This window comes from Lichenostomus cassidix, chromosome 6 (genome assembly GCF_008360975.1).
Source record: "Lichenostomus cassidix isolate B80296 chromosome 6, HeHo_3.0, whole genome shotgun sequence".
In the NCBI taxonomy this organism is placed as follows: domain Eukaryota; kingdom Metazoa; phylum Chordata; class Aves; order Passeriformes; family Meliphagidae; genus Lichenostomus; species Lichenostomus cassidix.
Window position 1 is genome coordinate 9,623,885 of NC_139487.1, and position 21,830 is coordinate 9,645,714.

Consider the following 21,830-nt stretch of genomic DNA (forward strand, 5'->3'; position numbering starts at 1 on the left):
GTCATTTCACTTGGGAGACATAAACCTGGTCCAATTAACACTTACTCAAATGTGTAACTTTACTAATATGATTATCTCAGAAAACCATATCTGGAAAAATGGTTATGCCAAGGGGGTTTGAAGTTTGAATTGAGGCCTTTATCAATTTGCCTTTCATTTCTGAGACTCTAACAGTCCCAGCAGATCAGAAACCTTTGTGTGGTGCCTGTCCTTAAGTCCAATTCGTGACTGCAGCAAGCATGGGCTGAGGTTGGGGCAGGATTTATACTAAAGGTCTTTCCCACTTCTCCTCATGTACAGCATGTCTTATGGGTCCCATGACCTTGTGTGCTAGAGATGCTTTCCACCCATGATCTCCCCAGCACAGGTTGTATTCCAGGATATGAGAACAATCCTTGACAGAAATATGGGAGTCCTTGAGCAATGCTGTCCCTGAGGCCCTTTAAGTTTCTTTCTCTCTTTCTATCTACCATGGTCACTCCTGATCTTCATTACTGCCTTTATGGGTTGTTCGGTGTCCTGCTAGGATTCTCAGAACCAACAAATAAGAGCCATGACTTCGATGGGGTAGGCTAGTACATGAAAAGGTTATGTAGGGGCAATAAATCCTCTTCAATAACTAGACAAGGCTGGAAGAAGTGCTGAGCATATCAGCTATTACTGCAGAAGCCATTTGTCTTGGTAACCTTTACATTCCCTGTAAGTGTTCATAGGCAGGACATACAGCGATGCATCATCACTGCTGATGGAAAACGTGAACAAATTTGGTAAGCCTTACTTAGATGTCAGAGTACTTTGAATTTTGAAGCTGAAATAAAGATTTAAATGACCCCAAAGTTTCTAATGCAATGGTAAAATAAAGTAGGACTTTACAACCGAGGCCCCAGTGTCAGAACTCCATTTGATTTTCTCTGATGACTCAACCTATTTCACAAGCTATTTTCATATTCCTTATTTAGCAAACTTACTCATGTCTCAGTAAAAGCCTACGATGTGATAAAGCCAAGAAACCGTAATGTGTGGTACTGGTAACACCTCCCACGTAAAAAAAAAAAAAAATCCTACTTCCATATTTATGTGGCTCTGCAAATTGGTTCCTGCCTTTTTCTCCCTAGAGAGTGAGCTGGCAGTGTGTCTACTCTCCAATTAACACGAAGCTGTGAAAAGTGGAGATGAAGGGTCAAATTCACCATACCTGGGGTCTCACACATTTTTTTCCCCATGTTACAGGCACATTTGGACCTTTGACTTCCCTGCAAGGCAAATGTTGTTTTTAGCATACAAATGAAAACGCCTGCAGAATACCTTCTTCATTCATGCTTTGTCTCCTAAAAAAAGAAGCTCCCACCAGAAGGCAAGAAGCTAAGAAGAGCCTCCTGCCTTGTGTTGCTCAGGGACTGGGGATGGGCACCTCAGTACCCATTCCCCATGGAGCAGGTCAGTTTTACCTGTGTTTTTCTGGCAAGGATGGAATTGCTAGCTTTAAGAAAGCTCTTTAGGCAGGAAGAAGAAGAAGCTGAAGAGAGCCTATGCTTTGTAACTGGAATAGATTGCAAATCACACCAGCAAATGTATGGACTAAAAAGACACTTAGGGACACTTAAGGATAACATCCACGCATCCAGCTCCACCCTAGATATCTTCACAATCTGATTTGCCATGATGTAAAGATATATAATTTTTGTGGCAGGTTTTTGAAAGCTTGTTTCTCTTGGAGACAGAAAGGAAAAGCAGCATGTGCAAAGCAGAGTCAGAGGCTGAGCAACTTCATTCACTTGCAACATGACTGCTCCTTGCAAGCCCAAAAGAGAGGGACCAAAAGCTACGCAGCACAAGCCCTGTTCAGTCCCACCCCAGGATCTGAAGCAGGTCCTGACTGGTGCCAAGCTGTCCAGGACACAAGGGTGTACCATCAGGAGTGTGAATGGAGAGATGTCACATCCCAGCACAGTTCTGAACTAACATTTCCACTGGCAACAGAACTTGCAAAATCCCCTTTTCTCAGACATTTCCTCTTGTCTTCTTTGGACTCTGGTACCATAATAGATAAGCTCTAATCAAAGCTGTGTCTCAGAGTATACCATTCTGTCCATCTTTCCCTCACTTGCCTCTTGCGAAGTCTGAAAGCATCCTGATAACAGCCTTCCCCTTGGTGTTATAGCTACAAGGGTCTCTACTTTCCACAGAATTTTGATTTTGAGGTCCCTATTCCTCTGCCAAGCTCAGCAGGCAGATGGACACAGACGAGTTGAACCAGCTAGTTCAGCCCCCACCACTGTCAGCCTCCACCCTTCAGCTCTGACATTGCCTATACACCTGCCTGTTCTGAACTTCCATCCTTAGCAATGAGCCATCCAAACCCAAGCTCACTGGGGCTTTAAAAGCCTCCTGAATATTCCATCCTACCAAATCTGGTGAATTTTCTCAGTGCACAAACCACCAAACACCATTGCAACTGTTCCTTTCCCTTGGGATGGAGGCACCTATTGTGTGGTGCTGGAAGCAGAGAACCAGGAGTCCTGTCCTGCCCATGTGAGTTCAAACCCACACATCACCTTTTCCCAGGCAGGTGCCATCCTGATTTGACACACTCACCTTGATACCTTAATGCTCAGATCCTCAGCTCCTTCTTTCCCGTGGGAGCAGCGTGGCCAGGAAGGGACGAGGGCAAGTACTCTCAGCCCAGTGCCCTGTAGTCAGATGGCTTTGATGTCCCCTCAGAGAGGTGGGGTCTGACAAATTGGCCAAGGGACTGAGGTGGGGGCAGAAGTCTCACACCAACTAGCACAGAAGTAGCAGAGCAGGCACCAGCATGAGCATGGGAGGACATCCCTCTGGGAGGCAACATTTACATCCCACTGTGACTTGAGTGCTGGGACTTCCTTCTGCCAGGAGATGTGGATTGAGACAAGCCAAGAAGAGGGGAAGCCTGCCCTGGGAAGGAGTATAAACCTTGGTCTCCTGTATCCAGGCACGACAACAACTCTTCTTCAGGCTCCCACAGGGCTCTGGATCTCCCTCCTTGCTGAATCTCGGCCCAGCATCTCCCCCTGCTAACACTATCCACCAACACACTGTGCTTAAAGCCCAGGATAAGAGCTCCCTTCCAAACACAAAGCAGCTGCCTTCCCTCTCTGCTAATACCTGGCTCCTGCACCTGGCCTGTGATCTTTTCCAGCTGCCTTGGTCAAATCTGCCAATGCCAGCAGTCCCTCTGTTAACCTCTTCAGCCCACTGCCTCGTGCTCTGCAGGTTCCCATGTTCCATCATTGGCTCTGCGTAGAGTTTCAGCTTTCCCATCCTTAATAAACAAAGCTGGTCATCCACACAGAAGGGTTTAGTGCAGTTTTCATGAGAACTGTTGGCTGCTCTGTGCCTTTCCTGGTTGTAGATCTCAGTACTCAGGACATGGCCACTTTCACTAAGGCCAGCAGCCTTTCTGCTTGGGTGCTTGTGTGGGCTGAGAGGCAGAAAGCACTTTCCAGAGTTCCCCAAGGGGACCAATCAGGTCTTTCAGAAAATTAATTGATCTGCTCTTACTAGATCATCTGCCTTACCTCCCTGGCTGCTGGCTCCCATGTTCAGGTTTCCCAGAGCCCAGGCAGGGCTGCTGCCACATCCCTCTGATACCGGGGAAGAAATCCATGGCACATCTCCAGTGAGACCTTCTCATCTGTCAGATTTGCTTCCCTGGGGTAAGAAGTTACAAATGGATGCATACATGCACACAGGCTATGCGACCCAGATATTTACCATGAATTTTTCAACTCGATAATTTGGAATTGCAGATTATAAATGTGCTACAGTGATGAGCCAGAAAAAGCCTAGAAACTTCAAGAAGAAAAGGGGTATGAAATGCATCAGGCATGCTGGCACTTCTAGTTTAATTTTGCTTTTCATTTAAAAAAGTGAAAATATTAGAATTACCCATATGCCCAGGTTCCTGGCACCCAGAGGTGCCACATGTCACCCATAAGCATCACTCTAAAGACCAGGGTATGTAGCACCCCTTGTCATGGGTTGGAAGGAAGTGGGGGCCATGCCTAGTTCTGATTTTTTATCTTCAGCAAGATGGTAAATCTTATATAAAACTCGCATGAATCAAAACAGAAGTGCCTGCCTGGCTGCTGGGAAGTGACGCCACCGTGACTCATGTCATTCTGTTTAAAACAATCCTCCCCCTCACCTTCTCCCCTCTGTAGTGATGCACCTTGGTGGCTTTTCAGCAGAGAGCCCAGTGATACTTTCCCATGTCTTCCACCTTCTTATACCACTTTTACACCATGATGTTTTTCTCAGGTGATCTCTCAGGCCACTGACCTCTGCCAACACACTTTTACAGCTCATTCCAAGTACAACAAACAGCTTTATTTTCCTGGCATTTTTTTCCTTTATTATTTTTTACACTCCATAAAAACCATTACAGGTTTTCTTTCACATTTACGAGATCTCCTGGAAATTATTGCCATTTCCCATACATATTACATATTAAAAATAATAAAAAGGTCAACAGACAGAGACACTCATTCTGAACTCGCTGTGGACACAGAGGCCAATGTAAGCAAGACAGAAACCATTTTTTCTGGACAAAGGCTGACTAGAGGTGACCACACACTCTAAGCAAGTCACATAACACTGAAAAAGACCACTTGACCACACACAATACACAATGGGAACACTTGGGAAGGGACGGAGGAAAAGTTGCCTTGGAGCTGAAAGCTTGTCAGGTTTTTTTGGTGTGAAGTCCAGCAGTTACAGTGTTTTACAGTGTTATCTGATGGGAAGTGGATGTGATGAGGATTGTGGAGACATTCAAGTATTCTAGGGCTGTTCTTAAATAACAGATGGGAGGATAATAGCTCAGCAGGGTAGCTGATAGATGTTAAGTCCCTGCTTTACTTAAAAGCACATCCAGTACAAAGGCAAATACAGAAGTACAGGAAATGCCACACCGGAATGGACCCACTGGTCGGCATTGGTATCCAGTTACACTGTGGACAATACCTGACACTTCAGAGGCTGGAGCAGGAGAGGGGATTTTCACCTGGTTGTGCAACAGTGTCCTGGGAAAGGCACTCCCTTCTCCCCACTCCAGCCCTTTGCTCCCTGAAACATGACACAGGAGAGGGGAGGAGGAAAGCCGGAGAAATATTTGAACAAATATTCACTCCCACCACCTCTGTAGTTGCAAAGGTAGTGCTTTTCATTTTGCTTTCTTCCCTGCTGCTGTTTATTGCTTGAAACTTTAAATAAGGGTATTTTCAAAAATAAGATGGGAAGGAGATGGGAGCTGAGAACATACTAAATGGACTTCTCATTGCTCCCCAGGAATCTGGAAATACAGTAGTGGGTGCACATTGTGTGGTTAAAATCCTAAAAAAAGCACTTTGTATTTTTTTTTAAAAAAAGGACAATAAAAGTTCAGAAAACCTGCCATGCTTAGACCACTTGCATCTTACAGTCACAGCATATGGGAAGGATGACCCATGACAACCACTCCATCTCAGAGTAAGTGGATGAAGTTTCTCTATTGCACATTCATGAAATGTTCTTGTTGGGGATCACAGTTTGGATCAGGACCACACCAGCTCTGGGCTCCCCAGGTGTTCAGCAGGACGAAGATGCCGTCATTGGGCTGAGTTTCAGCTGGTGGACAGGAGAGTGGATGGGCACAGAACTCAACACTGAGGTAGGAAAGGCAAAGCATGACCCCTCAAAGTTTTTGCCTAAAGTCAGTTCCTCTGCAAAGAAAGATGCAGCTTCTCTTTTGCATGAGGTGACAGGGGGGCTGGGGGTGGAAGACAAGATCTCTGACTCGTATTGTAGCAACTGGCCCATGAAACCGAAGTTTGGTGAGATCAGGCTCCGGCGCTGCTTGATGAAATCAAAGGCTTCGTCCAGCCGCAGCTTCTTTGTCTTCATGAGATAAGCCATGCAGATGGTGGGGGAGCGCGAAATGCCCGCCTCGCAGTGCACCAGGATCTTGCCGCCTGTTCGCCTGACGTAATCTGGGGAAAAAGCAATTGCAGACATCAGTTGTTGGGGATGGAGAGCACTGGGAAGGGGGGCATGGCCAGTCTACCAGCAAGGAGAGGCTTGCTCTTCTCTTGGCTACTAAAGGTGACATGGAGATTAAAAGACAAGGAGGACAAAACCTAGCCTGTGATGGACCTGCGCTGTAGATGACACTTGGTTTCACAGTCTGCGGATCCTGATTTGGCTCTTTTTCCACTCTTTAGGGAAAAAAATAATCCCTGTCTCCTTCCCTGTGCCTACTTCTCTTTTGGAACAACTGACATTGCAGAACATTGTGATACAGGCAATGCTTTTGTTTGCTGTACCTGCATTTCTCTGCCTGCAGCCCAAAATGTTGACTCAAGCACAGCCTGGCCAGCCCTACCCACTACCTGCTCACTCAAAAACTGCAGGGGCCCTCATCAAGTTTGCTAGAAAGATAGGATTTTTCTTTAAAGTCCTAACTCCCTGCTTGGCCAGTTGGCAGCAAACAGCAGTAGCAGGAGGTGAGCCCTTGGTGGGTACCCTTAGGTGGAGAGGCTGAGCTCAGTGCCTGGGGCCTCACCACAAAGCACACAAACACTGGTAGGGAGTTGCTAATTACAGCCTGGTTAAAGGATGCTTGGACTTAAATCAGGATATAAAAGGCTTATGCAAAGCACCCATTTTACACAACAGGAGCCACTGTGGTTACTCACACAACAAAATGATTGTTATTAGATTAAAGAGAATGTGCTTAAAATAAGCCCTTTCCACACAAAAACACTTTTCAAAAAATAGACCGTTCTCTGCTCTATTGCCTCGAGCAACATGTTCAAGCTCCAATTCATGGATAACTGTGCTGAGTGTAGTGCTCAGGGAAACACACAGAGCTGAGCAAGTTATCATTTGCCTGCCTTCAATTGTCTGCCAGGGGACTGGTGCCACCACGACCAGTTATATTTAGCTACCGCACAAAGTAAGGAAGACATGAATTTGAGTCATCCCCAGCATCTACATCACATGCCCAATTTTAAAAGAAAGTGAAAATTAAAGCCATCCTCAAAATCTGTGAAATTTCCAAGTGACTCGACATCTATCAGAAGGGGTGGAGGGCAGGACAGAAAAGTGCCATAAATTATTATTTCCCTGAAAGGCGTGAGATGTCCCTTACCAGGAAGGGGAAGGACTCAGAGAGTACCCTCATATCAGGCTTTTGTAATTCTGCCTGCACTGTTGAAGAACTCAAACTCAGCTGAGTAATGAGTCCAGTGAGCCTGTAACTGTATTTTATTTTATTCTCTTTCTCTCTTGAATATTCCTGGAGAGCAACAGCACTGGTTTCAACATGACCTCTAGTCAGGCTCAGGCTTCTCCACCCCCCAACCATCTAGTGCTTCTCAGGGAGGATCTTGTGTTCCCTGGCACAGCTCTTGTTCACTCACCCACCCAGCTGAATGCAGGAAGATTTGAAAGGGAGTGGCACAAAGTTTTCTAAAGGCCTCATTTTTTGCACTGGGGTATTTGATTAAAGGGTGAGATACTGGAATGATCAAAGGAGGAATTGAAAGAGGTCTGTGATAAGCGGAGACAATGGGTTTTTAAGACTCCCTTTGGGATATTTTAGCACAGTAAGGCAATAAGCTGACTCTGCTTCACCTGGTTGTTCCTGAGTCTGACATACAAGTAGAAGGAACTGGGGCTTTTTTCCCTTACAAAATTCAGTAGACTTCAATGTGTATTTTATTTTAAAATTAATTAATTAAATTAATTTTACATTTTAGATTAATTTAAAATACATGAAGATCTGAAAATTTGTTCGTTTGTACCTACCAATGAAGTCTATGGCTTCCTGGAAGTGAGAGCTGATGTCTGCTGTGTGACTGTCTTCCACTGGGATCCACTTGTAGCAGTACTGGTCTTTGAAGGACTCTGAGCTTTTCCTGGAGACGTTTAGCAGGGCTGTGATGTGCAGGTTGGCGAGAAATTCGCACTTGGAAGCATGATAGGCACTACCAAGGTAGAGAAAAGGCAGGATTTCGACTGGACCACCCTGGAAGAGAAGGAGCAGAAACATGTAATTTTTTTTCAAAAGTCCTGAGACCCAAGAGAGACCAAGGGAGCCTGTGTGGGTGCCTGCTCCCTCCCTCTCTGGCTTTTTTGGACCCCAGTGCTGCTGGCCAATGAATCAGTCTCATGGCAAAGCCCACGTAGGAAAATTTTTTTCATTTTCTTGTCCACATCTGCAAGGTACAATGTCAGATCCAACCCACTTGTGTGCAGGATGCTTGTGGCTTTCTTTAAAGTGCTGCCCCTTGCAGTGCACCCAAAGTGCTTTCATATGTGGTGCCCATTCCCACTGAGGCTTTACTGAAATACGAGCAAGGCAGGGAGCCACATCCCAGCAGGGAGGAAGATTAGGACAGAGGAAGAAGCTACTTTAGCTCAGCAAGGGCTTAGCCCCTCTGGTCACATCTCCAAAAGTGAAACAAAGCAAAAAAAATGGATCTAGGCTCCTCATCCCCCTTCACCCCACACCTCTCTGGAGCACAGCATTGCTGCATCACCCACCCTGAGATGTCATCTCAGTTCCTCCTTCCCCAGCACGAGCAAAGGCTGTATGACAAGACCGCGAAAGAAAAAAGCCACCGTCTGACACGGCTTTATGAGCTGGCAGGTAACTTTCCATGATGCACATGAGCTGCTGCCACCCCCCAGCTGTGATAAACTGCCTTTCCACTCCCCTGAGCTGCCCACATGGTGGGTTCCCATGCATCAGGGACAGCTGGCAGCCAGCCAAGGTGGCAGGAGGGTGGCTTGTGTGGGAGGTACTCCCAGGAGAGCAGAGAGGCATCACGAGGGGACTCCCCCAAGCAGCAGGAAATGCACACCCTGGCGGAAGTGTCCTGACCGCAGGGTGACATCTTGGAGCACACACAATCCCCGGGCTGGGTGGGCATATGACGATTTCCCCTGTGGAAACCCCACTTCCCCTGTCCAGTGGTGGTTCTCCAGCCATTGCCCCTTCTCAGAGGCACTGCCCCCCTTGCCAGCCTCCAATTCCTCCTGGGATCTCTAGAGGAAGCATGGGCAAAATGTGCTCCTTTGTCTGTCAGAAAAATGACACTCCTGGCAGCCTCTCCTCTGCCCATTTTCAGTTTCCTCAGGAGGTGTGAGCTGCTGACGGCTCATGCTGCCTGGGTGTGTGATAAGAGAGCTCATAAATACAGTTTTGGGGCTAGATATGTTGTTTTGCCTCCTTCTGTTGCCTAATTTTGTAGCCAGGCAGAGGTGATGCTGACCAGCAGCACACAAAGGCAACATATTCAGCACATGGGCTGTCAACTTGGACTGCAACAACTTATTGACAGCCCATGCCAGCACCAGGGCCACTGACACCCTGCCAGCCTCCAAGAGAGCCTGGTGGCAGCAGGGACAAGTCCCAAGGGGAGGGTGACCCACTGCAGCCGTGACACACACCTGGTCATAAGCGGGTTTGTGGTTGGCACTCTGCTTCTCACAGTGGCTGGCAAGGTTTCTCTCTGGCTCTGTCCTCTCTGGGGAAATGAGTTTTCCATCCACGCAGCACTCAGGATATTGAGAGTTAAAGGTTTCATATCCCCCTAGGGAAACAACAACAACAAAAAAAGAAGACATGAATATTTGCCCTCCCAAGGACTCATTTAATTCAAGTGAAGGACAAATGAAGCTCCAGCACTTGCAATGCAGTGGGATAGCAGCACACAGTGATGAGCTCCAGGGGAGGGTTAATGAAGGATAGTGCTTCTCTGGGGAAATGGGTTTGCTTAAAAGGCTTTGGGCACCCAAGGAAAAACCTCTGATACCACTGACAATTATTAACTTGCCAAAAGCCAGTGAATCCAGACTAAAGCCGTTAGCGAATGTAATTCTGTTGAGTCTAGCAACCATTAACTCCTGTACAGTGAGGACAAAACTTCCTCCCCCCGGGTTTTATATATGAGCACTAATTCCAGCATTTGAGGCAGAGATTTCTGTACTCAGGAGTCATCTTTTCTAAACCTGTCATTAATATATACACTGTGACAACACAGAAAATTTTATTTGCATCTTTTAAATGGACATAAACTCAAGAGGGGGATGTTTGCATCTGTCTCATTAATCACCACAATGCACGAGACAGTGAAGTAATGAAGATGGTCCCACTGAAACCAATCTATTAAATAACAGCTATAAAACTTAATGAAATCCTGTGACAGCATTTGACAACTGAATAGCCCCACATGAGCTATTCCGCACGGTTAAGTACTGCATTCGTTTCATTCAGTGCACTGCTAATGAAAAGGAATTAATCCTATTATTACATTGTTACTCAAAGTTTGTCGTCAGCTAAACTGTTGCCTGTTTCCAGGCTGGGAATATGCTGCATGAAAGCACATCTCCAAAATGAACCTGAATAAGTCAGGTAGCAGAAGCAGCCTGGAAACGTCAGTGGTGTGCCACATGTCTGCCACCTGTGCTTTTTCAGAGCAGAAATGAATGGCTCATGAACAGCTACATTCAATAATCCTTCAGAGTGTGGCCCTCAAGTAAACAAGGTTTGGAAAGCAAACCCTCCGTTGTGATTCATTCACCTGCAACTGTTTCACCCTGATAAGCCATGTCGGTGTGGATGCCCCTGTGCAAGGAAGGATTTTGAAACAAGGGAAGTGCTGAAGATCAGAGGAGCCGCAGGACCCCCACCAGCCTTGCTGCCAGGGCTGCCTCGTACAGCCACCTCTGACATTTCAGCCCCACAGTGCCGGTGTCTCATCTGTTTGCAATGTTTGAGCGGATGTGTGCTCAAATTCATGACGTGCTACTGTTGCCTACTCATTCCTGCTGTGGGGTCCTCGTGTTGCAAGTGGCCGGCATGATCCAAAGCCCACTGAATGTGATGAAAGTTTGTTTTCCATGGCAGAGGGCAGGACAGTGACTTTACAGTCAATGAGCACTCAGCACCTGCACCTTTCCTCCTACCCCCAGCCACATTCTGCCACCTCATTCCAGAGCTCACAGCATGAGGCAGTGGTCAAATCAGTCAAGTGACCGTGAAGACCATGGTGGTGGTGGGAGGTGTTTGATAAAATGATATCCACAGCAACTGAGTCGAGAAAATTATATCCCCAACAGTTCACAGTGGGAAAAAAAATAAACACAAGAAGCTCTGTAGAGTTGCTGAACTGCCCTTCATGGGGTGAACTTTTAAATCCTCTTGTTTTGCATAGCTGACCTTATCTCCCCCCAAGCCTCCAGCCACTGCCATCACATAGGAAAAATATGTCCAGTTTATGCAAATAGCCATTATCCTCATTTACACCCCACGTTGTTGTTTTTACTCTTGAATGAATACAGAAATCTGCCCGAGCCAAATCGGCGTGTGTGTTCGAACAGACACGCATGTCTCGTGTCTCTTGGGGCAGCTAACACATGCAGCTGGTGAATGGTTAATTACAAGCCTTGGGGATCAGGATATTTGCAGGCCATTCTTACAGTGAGTCATCTGCTCATCCCGTCCTCCAGCGATCTCCTCTCTTCCCCCTCCCCACTCAACCTACCTTCCCTGAGGTCATTTCTGCAAATACTCAGTTGCTCATCACAGAGAGCTGAGCTGCACTTCCGTTTTAATCAATAAGTAATACAATCGTTATCAGCACCAAGGGAGGATCCGTTATTTTATCTTTCTTTTTCCCTGACACACAACCACTCTCACCGTACTGGGGCTGAGCTCACCCAGAGTGAAACTGCACCCACACAGATGAAAAATGTGACCCTGCAAGCCAGAAAGAAAGGGAGGGAACAGGGTCTGGCATGCAGTGATTCTGTTCCAGCTGCTCTCCTTGAGACCAGATCCCCAGGATCTTGATGATCTGGTGGGGTGGGGGTGACCTCATATTGCAATGAGACCCCCTTAGCACTTAAGTGGCCAACACTCCTCCTAGCTCTCCATGCCTAGGGAGAACAAGAATATAAGGGGAAACCTCAAGGAGATATTTTTCCTGGTGGTTTGACAGCCTATTATTTGCAAAGCTGGTAGTGGAGGCCTACAAAGGACCCTTTCTCCTGATCAGAATCCAGTGTTCCAGGGTGATTTATACCCCCACTGTGCCACGGATCTTCCCCCAGGCCATGACAGCTTCTTGAGGGTCTGTGGCCCCAGTGAATCATCAATGCTGCCCACTGAGTCATGGGCCTGAACCTGCAACTCAGAGCACTTCCAGCAAAGCAAAAGGAAACTGCAGCAGGAAAAGGAGGAAACTTTCTCATACACTGAGAGGAAATGTATTTTGCCTCAAATCGACAGGCTTTCAATATGACACTTTACAACACACAAGAGGTACAAAGCAGAGCCTACACTAATGTCTAACCCTGCAAAAACTGCCCACAGTCACAGTCACCACTTCAAAGTGTGGGGCTGGGACATGAGGAGGAAAGGATGATCCTGTGGCCAAACCAGCGGTCTTGTTTGAGAGTCAGCAGAGCTTAATTCGGCCCCGAGTTTCTCACAGACTTCCCACCATGACCCTGGAGATATTTAATCTCTAGTTTAGTGTGGTCCCTAAAGATTTGGTGGAATCCCTGCCCTGCAGTAGCAGAATTTGTGCTTTTGTGGCAACTGTCAGACCCCAACAAACGCTGACAGTGGCTGGACAGAGCCAGGGTGGTGGCAAACAGCCCAGGGAGCATGCCCCTACCTCGGTACCAGGCTGAAAATGCCTCTGCCTTAGCAGGTCGTTTGTTACAGAAGGCACAAACTGGGTACATGAGGACAAAAACTAGCGGTAAAAGGCTTGTTAAAAGTGAATTAACCCTGGCTCATGAGAACACAGGGGTAGGCTTTATTCAAGAAACATCGCCTGGTTTTCCCCTCCGTTTATGGCCTCATGCTATGGCAAGAGGGTTGTTTAGAAGCACCTACTTCGGCGTGGTGCTGCTGCGGGAGCCGCTTGTGCGGCGCTTCGGGCCGGAACGACCCCGCCCGGGCACGGCCCGCTCCCGGAGCAGGGGGGGCTGTGCTGAGAAAACTGAGAGGGCAGAAGGACAAAGGCGCTGCCAGGAGAAGCGGAGGGGAGGCAGGGGCGGGAGGACAGAGAAAGGGCGGGCTGCTATGCTCGCTATGCTATTTATCGTTTTATTACCTCGGGTTACGCGGAAGGAAAACAAAGAACCGCAATCGAAGCGCTGTAATACATGTGAGGGGAGGAGGTATTTCTGTTCCCTGACGAGCCCCGGAGTTTCGGCTCTGGGTTTTCCCTGCCAGCGTTGATGTGCCCGATGGAGAGAAACCTCTCGGCTCTCGGTGGAAGGGTGGAAGGGCGGCCATCGGCCCCCAGAGTTTCGGGTTCCCAGCACGGGCCGTCCCGTGTCACCGGGCGGAGAGCGAATAGCGGTGGCCTCGTCTCTCCTCATACCCGCGGGGTTAATTTTGTTTCCCACGCAGCGCCGATGTCTTTGCCCCTTTAATAATCTGCAACTTTTGTTCGTCTTTCCTGATATTCTCTGCTTTTCCCTCAGCCTCTTAAGCGAGCGGCGGGGGTGAGCGGAAAGGCATTTCGGCTCAGCCCGCAGAGTCTATCCGGGATTTATTTCCAGTAGGTGGAAAAGAAACAAAATCCCGGTGTTACCTCCCTGCCCTCCACCAATAATCAGGTTCACTGCGGGGCGAAGGAGAGCGAACGGGAGCACCTCGGGGCCCCCGCCAGCCAGGGGAGCTTTGAGGGTCGATCGCGCCGCTCCCCCCTCCCTCCCCAGCCCCTGTCTGTCGTGTCCCCGCGACCCCTCTCACCTTTCAGGAAGCAGACCCTGGCCCCGGCCTCCGGCAGGCTGGAGAGCAGGGTGTTAAGGACGATCTGGGCTGTGCTGTCCTTCTTCAGCTTCTGCCAGTGGCCCGTGTCCTGGTCCAGCACGACCACGGCCGCCAGGCGGCTGGCCCCCGCCGCCCCCTCGGCGCCCAGCAGCAGCCGGGCTCGGGCAGAGGCGTCGGGCACCACGAAGTGGAGCGGCACGGCCCCGCCGCGGGCCCGCCGCATCACCACCGAGTTGAGGTTGACGTTGAGCGAGCCGCGGAGGCAGGAGGCCGAGTAGGACAGGTAGGGCCGGCAGTCCAGCACCAGGCAGCGGGAGGGCTCCTTCCGCAGCAGCTTCCGCAGCTGGCGGCAGTCGAGGGACGTGACTTTCATGCCGGCCGAGGGTCGCGCCCCGCCGCAGCCGGGGCAGGAGCGGGGAAGGCGGCAGGGGGTGCCCGGTGCTAGCGCGGAGCCGGCGGCGATGGCACGGGGCGGGAGGAACGGAGGCACCGCGGGGCCGCGCCGAGCCCGGGTAGGGAATCCCGGCCGGCGCCGCCGGGCATTTATATGAATGGGAGGCAGGGCCGTGACGACACTGCCCATATAAGGGGAGTGACGCTCCCGCCTCCCAAACATGGACATCTCCCGCCCCGCGCACCACCCCCTGGCGGGGATCCCCTCCCTCCCTGGCGGCGCTAGGTCAGCCTCCGAGGCAGAGGAAGCTGAAAAACGCTGCAAAAATTCTCCACTCATCGGCTGAGGATCATCCCGGCATCACCACCGCCCCCTCCCCAGCCTGTCAGAAGAGTCGGGAAGCCTGCCGGGGGGGCGGAGGGGGAGGAGGGAAGGGAGGAAGGAAGGGCAGCGCTGGGGCAAGCTTCTCGCACCGGGTTGCGAATGGAGTGTCAGCTCCCCTTATTCCCCGCTCGGTGAATGTATCCTCACCCGCAGCAAAGCCTGAACCCAGGCAGGCCTGCCTGCGGGAGCTCTGCTGCTCTCGACATGGGAGCTGCCTGCTCCTACAGCCCCTCGGAAAGAGCTGGGTCCCCTGCTCAGGCCATGGTTTGCATCAAGGCAGCTTCGGCAACTGAGAAATCAGCAAGAACTGCCTGGGGAACAACTCCGAGGATGTGGTTACTTGGCCCAAGGTTTACAGCCTGGCAGCTAAGGAGCAAACAAGGAGTAACAGACTGAGACAAAGCGAGATGTGCCATTTCTGCAAAGCTAATGAATGTTCTGGAGGGATAGGGACAAGGATGAGAGGGCCACCTGTAACACAAAAATTGCTGATATGGCTGTTTGAGGGGAGGGTCTTATGTCCCTTGTGGCTGCAAGATTGTGTCTCAAGGATTTGCAAGACTTACACCACAGACCGCTGACTGTGCCTGTGTCCAGAAGTCGTGACACTAAGACGCACAGGAATTAGGAAATTTGGCACTTGCCCTTTCCTTGTAGATTAGTTTTGTAAAGAGACCAAAAAGAGGAGTGGAAATTCCTAGAAGTCAAGCAAAAGGATGAGATTCAGTCAAGCTCATTACAGACCAGGCAGATGACAGTGGAGCTATCTAAGAGCAGGGTGTCATTTATTCTGATGGTGCCCTGAAAGAATGCTCACCTCAACAGCAGGCAGGAAGTGCCATCCCTGCCTCAAATTGCCTGCAGCTGAAACAGAGAATCGTGAAAAAGACTGTGCAAAGAAAATGTTCAAGCTGATTGAAAGAATGGCAACTACTGGTTTCGAAGCAACTCCTCCTCCTCTTCCTCTTTCAATCCCCCTACAGCCCTCCCATCTGGCGCCTTCTAACCTGACCCACCCCCCCTTGCTCTGCTCCTCTGAGTCAGCCAGGCTATGAGATGGAACAAAAATAGAAGTAGCTTGTGGGTAGGGGCAGATGTTCACAGTACATCTTAGCGTGGGTGTTGTCTTCACCTGGTCACTGCCATCACGGCAGCCTGGCTCTGCTGACCCTGCACCCACCCTGGGAGCCAGCTGGGCATTGTCACAGCCACATGGCTGGGTGAGACCCATGTGCCAGCATGGTCTCTGTCAGAACCGGATCACCACAGCTGTGCCAAAACCCCTCTCATGGACTAGGTGGGAAATCTGGCATGGGCAGGGGTTCTGTGACCTAGTCCTGCTCACAAGGGAAACCTCCGCACCACCAGAACACAACCTGCCTTTCCTGCCTCTCAGCCCCCAGCTTCAGGAGCCACTGCTTCCTCTCTGAGAATCAACCTGGTTCCCTTGGGACTCAGACCCCAGTAACAGCTCAGCTGGCAAACTGGTCCCAGTGGGGCATGGGGAGGGGAAGAGGGGCTGCGGGCAGATGTTAGCGTGCTCCGCCCTCCCGGGAGGAAGGAGGGGGCCAGGGCAGTCACAGTATCATTTCCTCAGGAAACCCAACTGAAATGTGGAGGGATGAGAAAGAGAGCTTGCTTTTCCTTCACACTCCTGCCTGAAGTGACACCTCTGAAGCCGGGGCAAATTACCCCAGCCCAGAAAATAAACTCTCTGGGGAGTACCTGAAGTTTGGCTTGTGCTGGTGGCAGGGTGTATATAACCAGACCTGACCTGCAGCTGACCTTCCTTCTTTTACACGCCTAATGCTGAGCATCCAAACAACTGCCTTTCAGTAGATTACAGCTCTGCTTTTGTTTCTTAATGGAGTGAGTCATGACCACCTTTTTATTAGGAGAAAATAACAAGGCTAACAGCAGTACTAATGCTTCCTCCGCTGCAGGGTGCTGGATGCAGTGTCCCTGACTTCTCTGCCCACCAGCAAAATGTCTGAGTTGTACTTGGAAACAGATGAGCAATAGGGGCTGATGCTGGCAGGGCTGTGGGATGGACATGGATACTCTTTCCTACTGGAGCAGCTCCTTCATTTATCGGGTGTTCCCAGCCAGAAGTGAGAAAGGGCCTCGATTCCTGTAAATGGAAGTGGTTGAGTAAATTAAACCACTCTCTGCTTTAGGTAGGAAACTCCGCTCCTCCCTGCAGCATTTTACATCATTCCCACTTAGGTTCTGCTGCATCTCTCTGCTGCTCCTCCCGCTTCCCCTTGATAATCTCACAGGCTCCCTTGGCCTTTGTCTTGGGCTTTTATCGGGGCTTTCAGATCAGCTGGTCCTTTCCTTTTCTTCCAGGCTCTGTTTCCCCTAACCTAGCTCATTCTTCCCTTCTCCCCTCCCCACCTCCTCCGGGCTCTTTGTTTCTGCCTGTTCTCAGTGCTGCAAAGGGAAACTTTCTTGCTGTAGCTGGGTGAAATGCCCCCAGCTCCCGCGGGGCATAGCTGGACCTCCACCCCAGGGAACAGCACCCAGAAGGTATTGCCCAAGAGTGAAAAACTGCCTTTTGGAGAGAATAAAACTCAAAAGGAGCTTTAAAGGGGAGATTCGTCAATAAATGGACACCATTTGCTGGTAAGCAAAAGAGACAGGCTCAGCCAAGTTTCTTAGGCTTGACTTGCCTCAAGTGAGACACGGGATGCCCTGTGCTGGATGTTACAAGTGTGCTTGTAACTCCAAAGAGTTAAGAACAAACCTAGCAAGACTAAGCGTGAGAGAAAACCAGTGAACTCCTGGAAAGGACACTTCAGAGAAGGCAGACCAAGGATCATACTGGAGTTAGGTCAGGGAGGTGTTATAGAGAGTAACCTAAATGCCATGGAGTTCTAGTCTGGGGCTTGAGCTGCATCATATCCCTGTTGGGGCACAATCCTGAACCCACATCCTCTTGTTGGTTGTGAAATGCAAGAAATTCCTCAGATGAACAAAGCATAACACAAGACAGTAGAGAACATGGGTTGGCATTTCTTTAATGTTATTAAGTCTTCCATACCATCAGTTTCTAATTTTGGAGTGGCTGATGTCAAAACACTTACAGGACAAGCAGTGAGATAAGTTTGTGCCAGTAAATGGAGAGCTGGAAGACACTTAAATTTATACCCAGGGCTAAGGTCAGCTGAGCAGCAGCAATAGGAGATTGTCAAGCTGAGACCTCATTGGTGTCATGACTTGGTCACTCATGAGATAAAGTCTAGGATCTAAGATCAGATCATGACCATTTGTTTCGTTACGAATTTCTCTCAGTCTCAACAGAATGCTGGTTGCCAAAAGCTGATTCTACAGGGTGAAATGCACTATCAGACACAGACTGTCTTGAATGGGAGTTGCCTGCACTCAGCATTTCTGAAAATCAGGCTGAAAGGGAATCTCACTCTTAGTCTGATTTTTACCTGACTCATGCCTACGTGACTGTGACTGCACTGACTGCTGGAAGCTGCTGTCAACAGCTACAGTCAGGAGTGAAAGAGGAATGAACCAAACCTCCTGCCACCTTTTAGAAGCCACTGTTCTTTCTGTTCCACTAGCTGGTGGCTTAACCCTGAATACAGATGGAAGATAATTTTTAAAACAGGGAATCCATCTATCTGCACAATCAAGTTTCAATTTCTCTGCTTGCCTGATATGGCCCAGAGCATCGTGAGCCATATTGATAGAGCACTTGCCAGACCCAGTTATGAATGTAAAGAACCCGTCTTCCCATTTTCAACCACCAACTATCCCTGGGGTAGCTGCAGTAATTGCTTACATGGGAAAATGATTTGTGTAGTTAGCTGCCTTTAATGTGAGACAAAGCCCTTTTGTTCTTTTATCAACTTGCCAGTTCTCATTTGTTCTTTTCTCTTCCTGCCACTGCTTCCCCGCATGCATTTCTTGCCTTCTCATCCTGTCTCTTCCCTTTTCCTGGATGTATTTCCCAGGAACCTGCTCCTATTCTGCATTGGCAGATCTCCCTGCACTAACTCAGCCATCACCAGTCTGGCTGGGCTTTCACTCACATCTCCCAGCCATGTCTGCCTATCTTTACCCAACTAACCTGTCATACTGCAAGTCTTTGTGTGTGGTTACTGCTTCTGTACACTGTTGGGAGACACAAAGTGACATAAAATATTCCTGCATGTGCTGTTTAATTGGCTATTAGGACAAGCATATCTTGAAGAAATGCTGTATACTTCAGATCTTTTGGAAGCAAATCTTATCATTGCTGAATCTGATTCCCTCTGCCTTGGTCTTTCTGACTGACTCATTTCTTAAGCACCATGTTGTTGCCTAGAGGCTATAATCACATAAGTATAATCCACTGCACAGTGTGTGTTACTATGCCCACTCCACCGAGAATGAGTACAGCTCCTGGGTACAGAAATGACTTTTTAAGCTCAAAATGGAACAGCTCATGCTTTTATGCTGAGAATGTTTTGGAGCCATTTCAGTAGGCTACACAGATGTAAGCAAACAAACACATTCAGTAAAACCCAATACGCCTCAGTTATCTATAGCACTGCCAGTAGCAAGAAAAATTCCCACCCCATAGCCCCTGCTTGTTTTCAGGCATCCCCAGGCACGATACAGTCAGGACAGGGCAAGCAGTGGGTCATGGTGAAGACTACAAACCACCTCACTTACTCCAGCACAAGCATGGCATTGCACATCCCATGCCCGAAAAGTCCTTTATCCCACCTTTGCAAACAGAAAACACACAAAAAGTACATCTTGACTTTGATGTGCCCTCCACATATCACCGTAGATGACATTTCTGGGTGGCATTTGGGTCTGCTCAGGGTGTCCAAAAGGCAGCTGTGGGGAAAGGGGAAGCAGCTGGAGCCGGCGGGCTGGGGGAGGCTGCAGCCACCTGGAGCTGTGGAGGGGAAGCAGATAAAGCAGACCTCCCCTTTCCCGGCAGTAGCACGGGTGATGGGTAACAGGGAAGCAAGGAGAGCTGCTGGAGAAGCCGGGAAGCTGCTCGGTGACTGGGAGTGCCAGCGCTGGGGTCACTCCCTGTGGCTGCAGCTCTCCATGGCTGAGGGCTCCAGGAACAGGCTCAACAAAGCTCTGTCCAGAAAGACTTACAAAGAATTGATCCTGCCTTGGGGTACAAGTGGGCTGGATGACCTTTTAAGGAGTCTTCCTACAAATCTTTGTTTTACAGGATTATGTGGGTCACGTTCAGACACACATGCCTGTGACTTGGTAACTGTCCTAAAATTAAATGGCAAAGTAACCTGAATTAATAACTAGACAAATTTATTTCTTTTTACTGAGTGTCCTCTCTGCTCAAGTTGCTCTGTGGTTACTTCAAGTATTGTCTCCCTCCCCTGACAGTGAATCATCCAGAGAAGAAAAAAAAAAATTGAATGAATTTTTTTTCCCAAAATAAAGCCAGTGAAACAAACTTGCAAAAGAGAGGAAATAATTTATGTCTTTTATGTTCCTTTCTCCTAGGTTCCTACTTACTTAACCCCATTTAAACTTTGTATCAGCTTATTACATCCGGTGAAAGTACACTACAGCTTATTAAAATTTAAAGCTGTTACTCCAAGGGAAAACACTGAAAGCTCTTTTATGGATTAGCCAAGCCAGCAGGATGTGGCTTCGACTTTGTATCCTTTTGATGGCATAGCCCACTTGAGCATCTTTATAAAATAAACCTCCCCCATCACTTTGGACCCATTATAGTTTTCTTTGCACCGAAGTGTTTTGTGTCAGTAGGACTACATTCCACCCCTGTATTTCACAGGCAGAGTAAGAGTAGATATAATACACTAACCCCTGAAATACAGAGCTATATTTAAGGTATGGTAAAATGGAAGTAAATGCCCAAAACAATGTCGTTGATTTAAAAACAGGAGAGTTAAAAATATTGGATGATGTCTGCCGTGCTTTTGTTCCCTTCTGTCTTGTAGGAAGAACATGATCTGAGACCAGCAGGACATGAGTAATAATTTGTGCTGGCATTATCAAGCACACAGTTTTACCACTGCAGCACCTTGGTTTCTTTTCAGTCAGCCTTGTATTGGAAACCCTTGCCAATGCAATGCTTCTGCTTATAATACAAGCCTTCACCACAGTTTCCTACTGACAGAAAAGAGCCTGTGGGGTGACACAGCTGATTTCCTCTGCAGCTACGGCAAACGGCCTCTTGCACAGGAACTCTTGCACCAGAAACTGCCTTGCCACTCAGTTTGCAAACTGCACCCCAGCAAGCAGGACTCAGGTGTTCAGCCCTCTGGTCCCTCAGCTTCAAGCCCATTTAATCTCACTTCCTATTACTTCCCCCCTGAAGGCTTGGGAGTCTGGAAGAGGCCAGCGTATCAAGTTTAAAAGGGGGATTTCCAGGTTTATTAAGAGTCTCTTGTTTATTAAAGAGAAAAAAAAACCTTCAAAGCCAAGCCCTTCCCATAGCCCTTCCCAAGTTCCTCTTGGGAAACGTCCCTTCTGACAAAGACTGCTCACAGTGAAGGATCTCTAGGGTTACCTTAGAGCCTACAGCTAGCAGAGGGTCCCATCCTACAATCCTGATAAAGAAAATAACAGCCAGTCCTTCAGAGCAGGAGGAAAATGCTTCCCCTGCAAATTTCTGCTGGCTCCATCCCGTCTGTACCCAGCAGATTCAGCTTTGCTTTCCTTTGCCAAGATATCAGCAGAAAGGTCCCAGCAGAGCCAGCAGCTGCCATGCTGGAGGGGCTGGACCATCCATCACCACCCCCTCCTTCAGCTCTGGGGTGTGGAGTGCAACCTCTCGCTAAAGATCAGCACAAATCATCAATTTCATACCACTGCAGCTCTCTGCTTGCTGCCTGAATGTGTGCTGGAGGTCCCACCAAACTTTGGTAGTTTTGGGGCTTCAGCTTTGGCAGTCTTTATTATTCATGAACTGTGAGCAAGGACTTCAGTCATTCAGCATTATGCTGGTTTCTGCCCACATGCAGGAAAATCTAGAAATCCAGGGGAAGAAAATATGCCTCAGTGCAAATTCACCATCCCATCATCATACAATGAAGAGGGCATTCAGGCTGCTCTGGAAGCATCTGTGTAGGCAGAAGTTGACTCACAGGGAAAAAAAGGTGGGAAGAGAATGGGGCTGAGCTGGGAAACAATTTGTCACTTGCCAGAACATTTGTCCAGCATTGCTTGCAGTGATACTAGAAGTCCAGTTTAGGAGTGGGTGGCAAAGTGAGCCTCCATGGC

The 21,830-nt window shown here is 48.7% G+C and overlaps 1 protein-coding gene and 1 long non-coding RNA gene across 2 annotated transcripts; one reads left to right on the forward strand and one right to left on the reverse strand.

The window, feature by feature from the left end:
- Positions 1–4,366: 4,366 nt before the first annotated feature.
- Positions 4,367–14,352, reverse strand: DUSP5 (dual specificity phosphatase 5). The gene is made up of 4 exons (XM_085064882.1): positions 13,799–14,352; positions 9,475–9,617; positions 7,828–8,047; positions 4,367–6,008 (listed from the first exon to the last, which is right to left on the reverse strand). The coding sequence occupies exons 1-4, from the start codon at positions 14,190–14,192 to the stop codon at positions 5,608–5,610; spliced, it is 1,158 nt and encodes a 385-aa protein (XP_084921008.1). The 5' UTR covers positions 14,193–14,352; the 3' UTR covers positions 4,367–5,607.
- A 5,138-nt stretch (positions 14,353–19,490) lies between these two features.
- Positions 19,491–21,457, forward strand: LOC146435172 (uncharacterized). The gene is made up of 3 exons (XR_014853070.1): positions 19,491–19,740; positions 20,085–20,435; positions 20,546–21,457. It is a non-coding gene; the product is annotated as an uncharacterized LOC146435172 (long non-coding RNA).
- Positions 21,458–21,830: the final 373 nt, after the last annotated feature.

What these genes read in the sequence shown, in the direction of transcription:
- DUSP5 (XM_085064882.1), bottom strand. Translation starts at nt 14,192, where the DNA reads ATGAAAGTCACGTCCCTCGACTGCCGCCAGCTGCGGAAGCTGCTGCGG. An exon ending in CAGGGTCTGCTTCCTGAAAG is followed by an intron (nt 9,618 to 13,798) that starts GTGAGAGGGGTC and finishes TTGTTTCCCTAG; the next exon opens with GGGGATATGAAACCTTTAAC. An exon ending in ACAAACCCGCTTATGACCAG is followed by an intron (nt 8,048 to 9,474) that starts GTGTGTGTCACG and finishes CTTCTCTTCCAG; the next exon opens with GGTGGTCCAGTCGAAATCCT.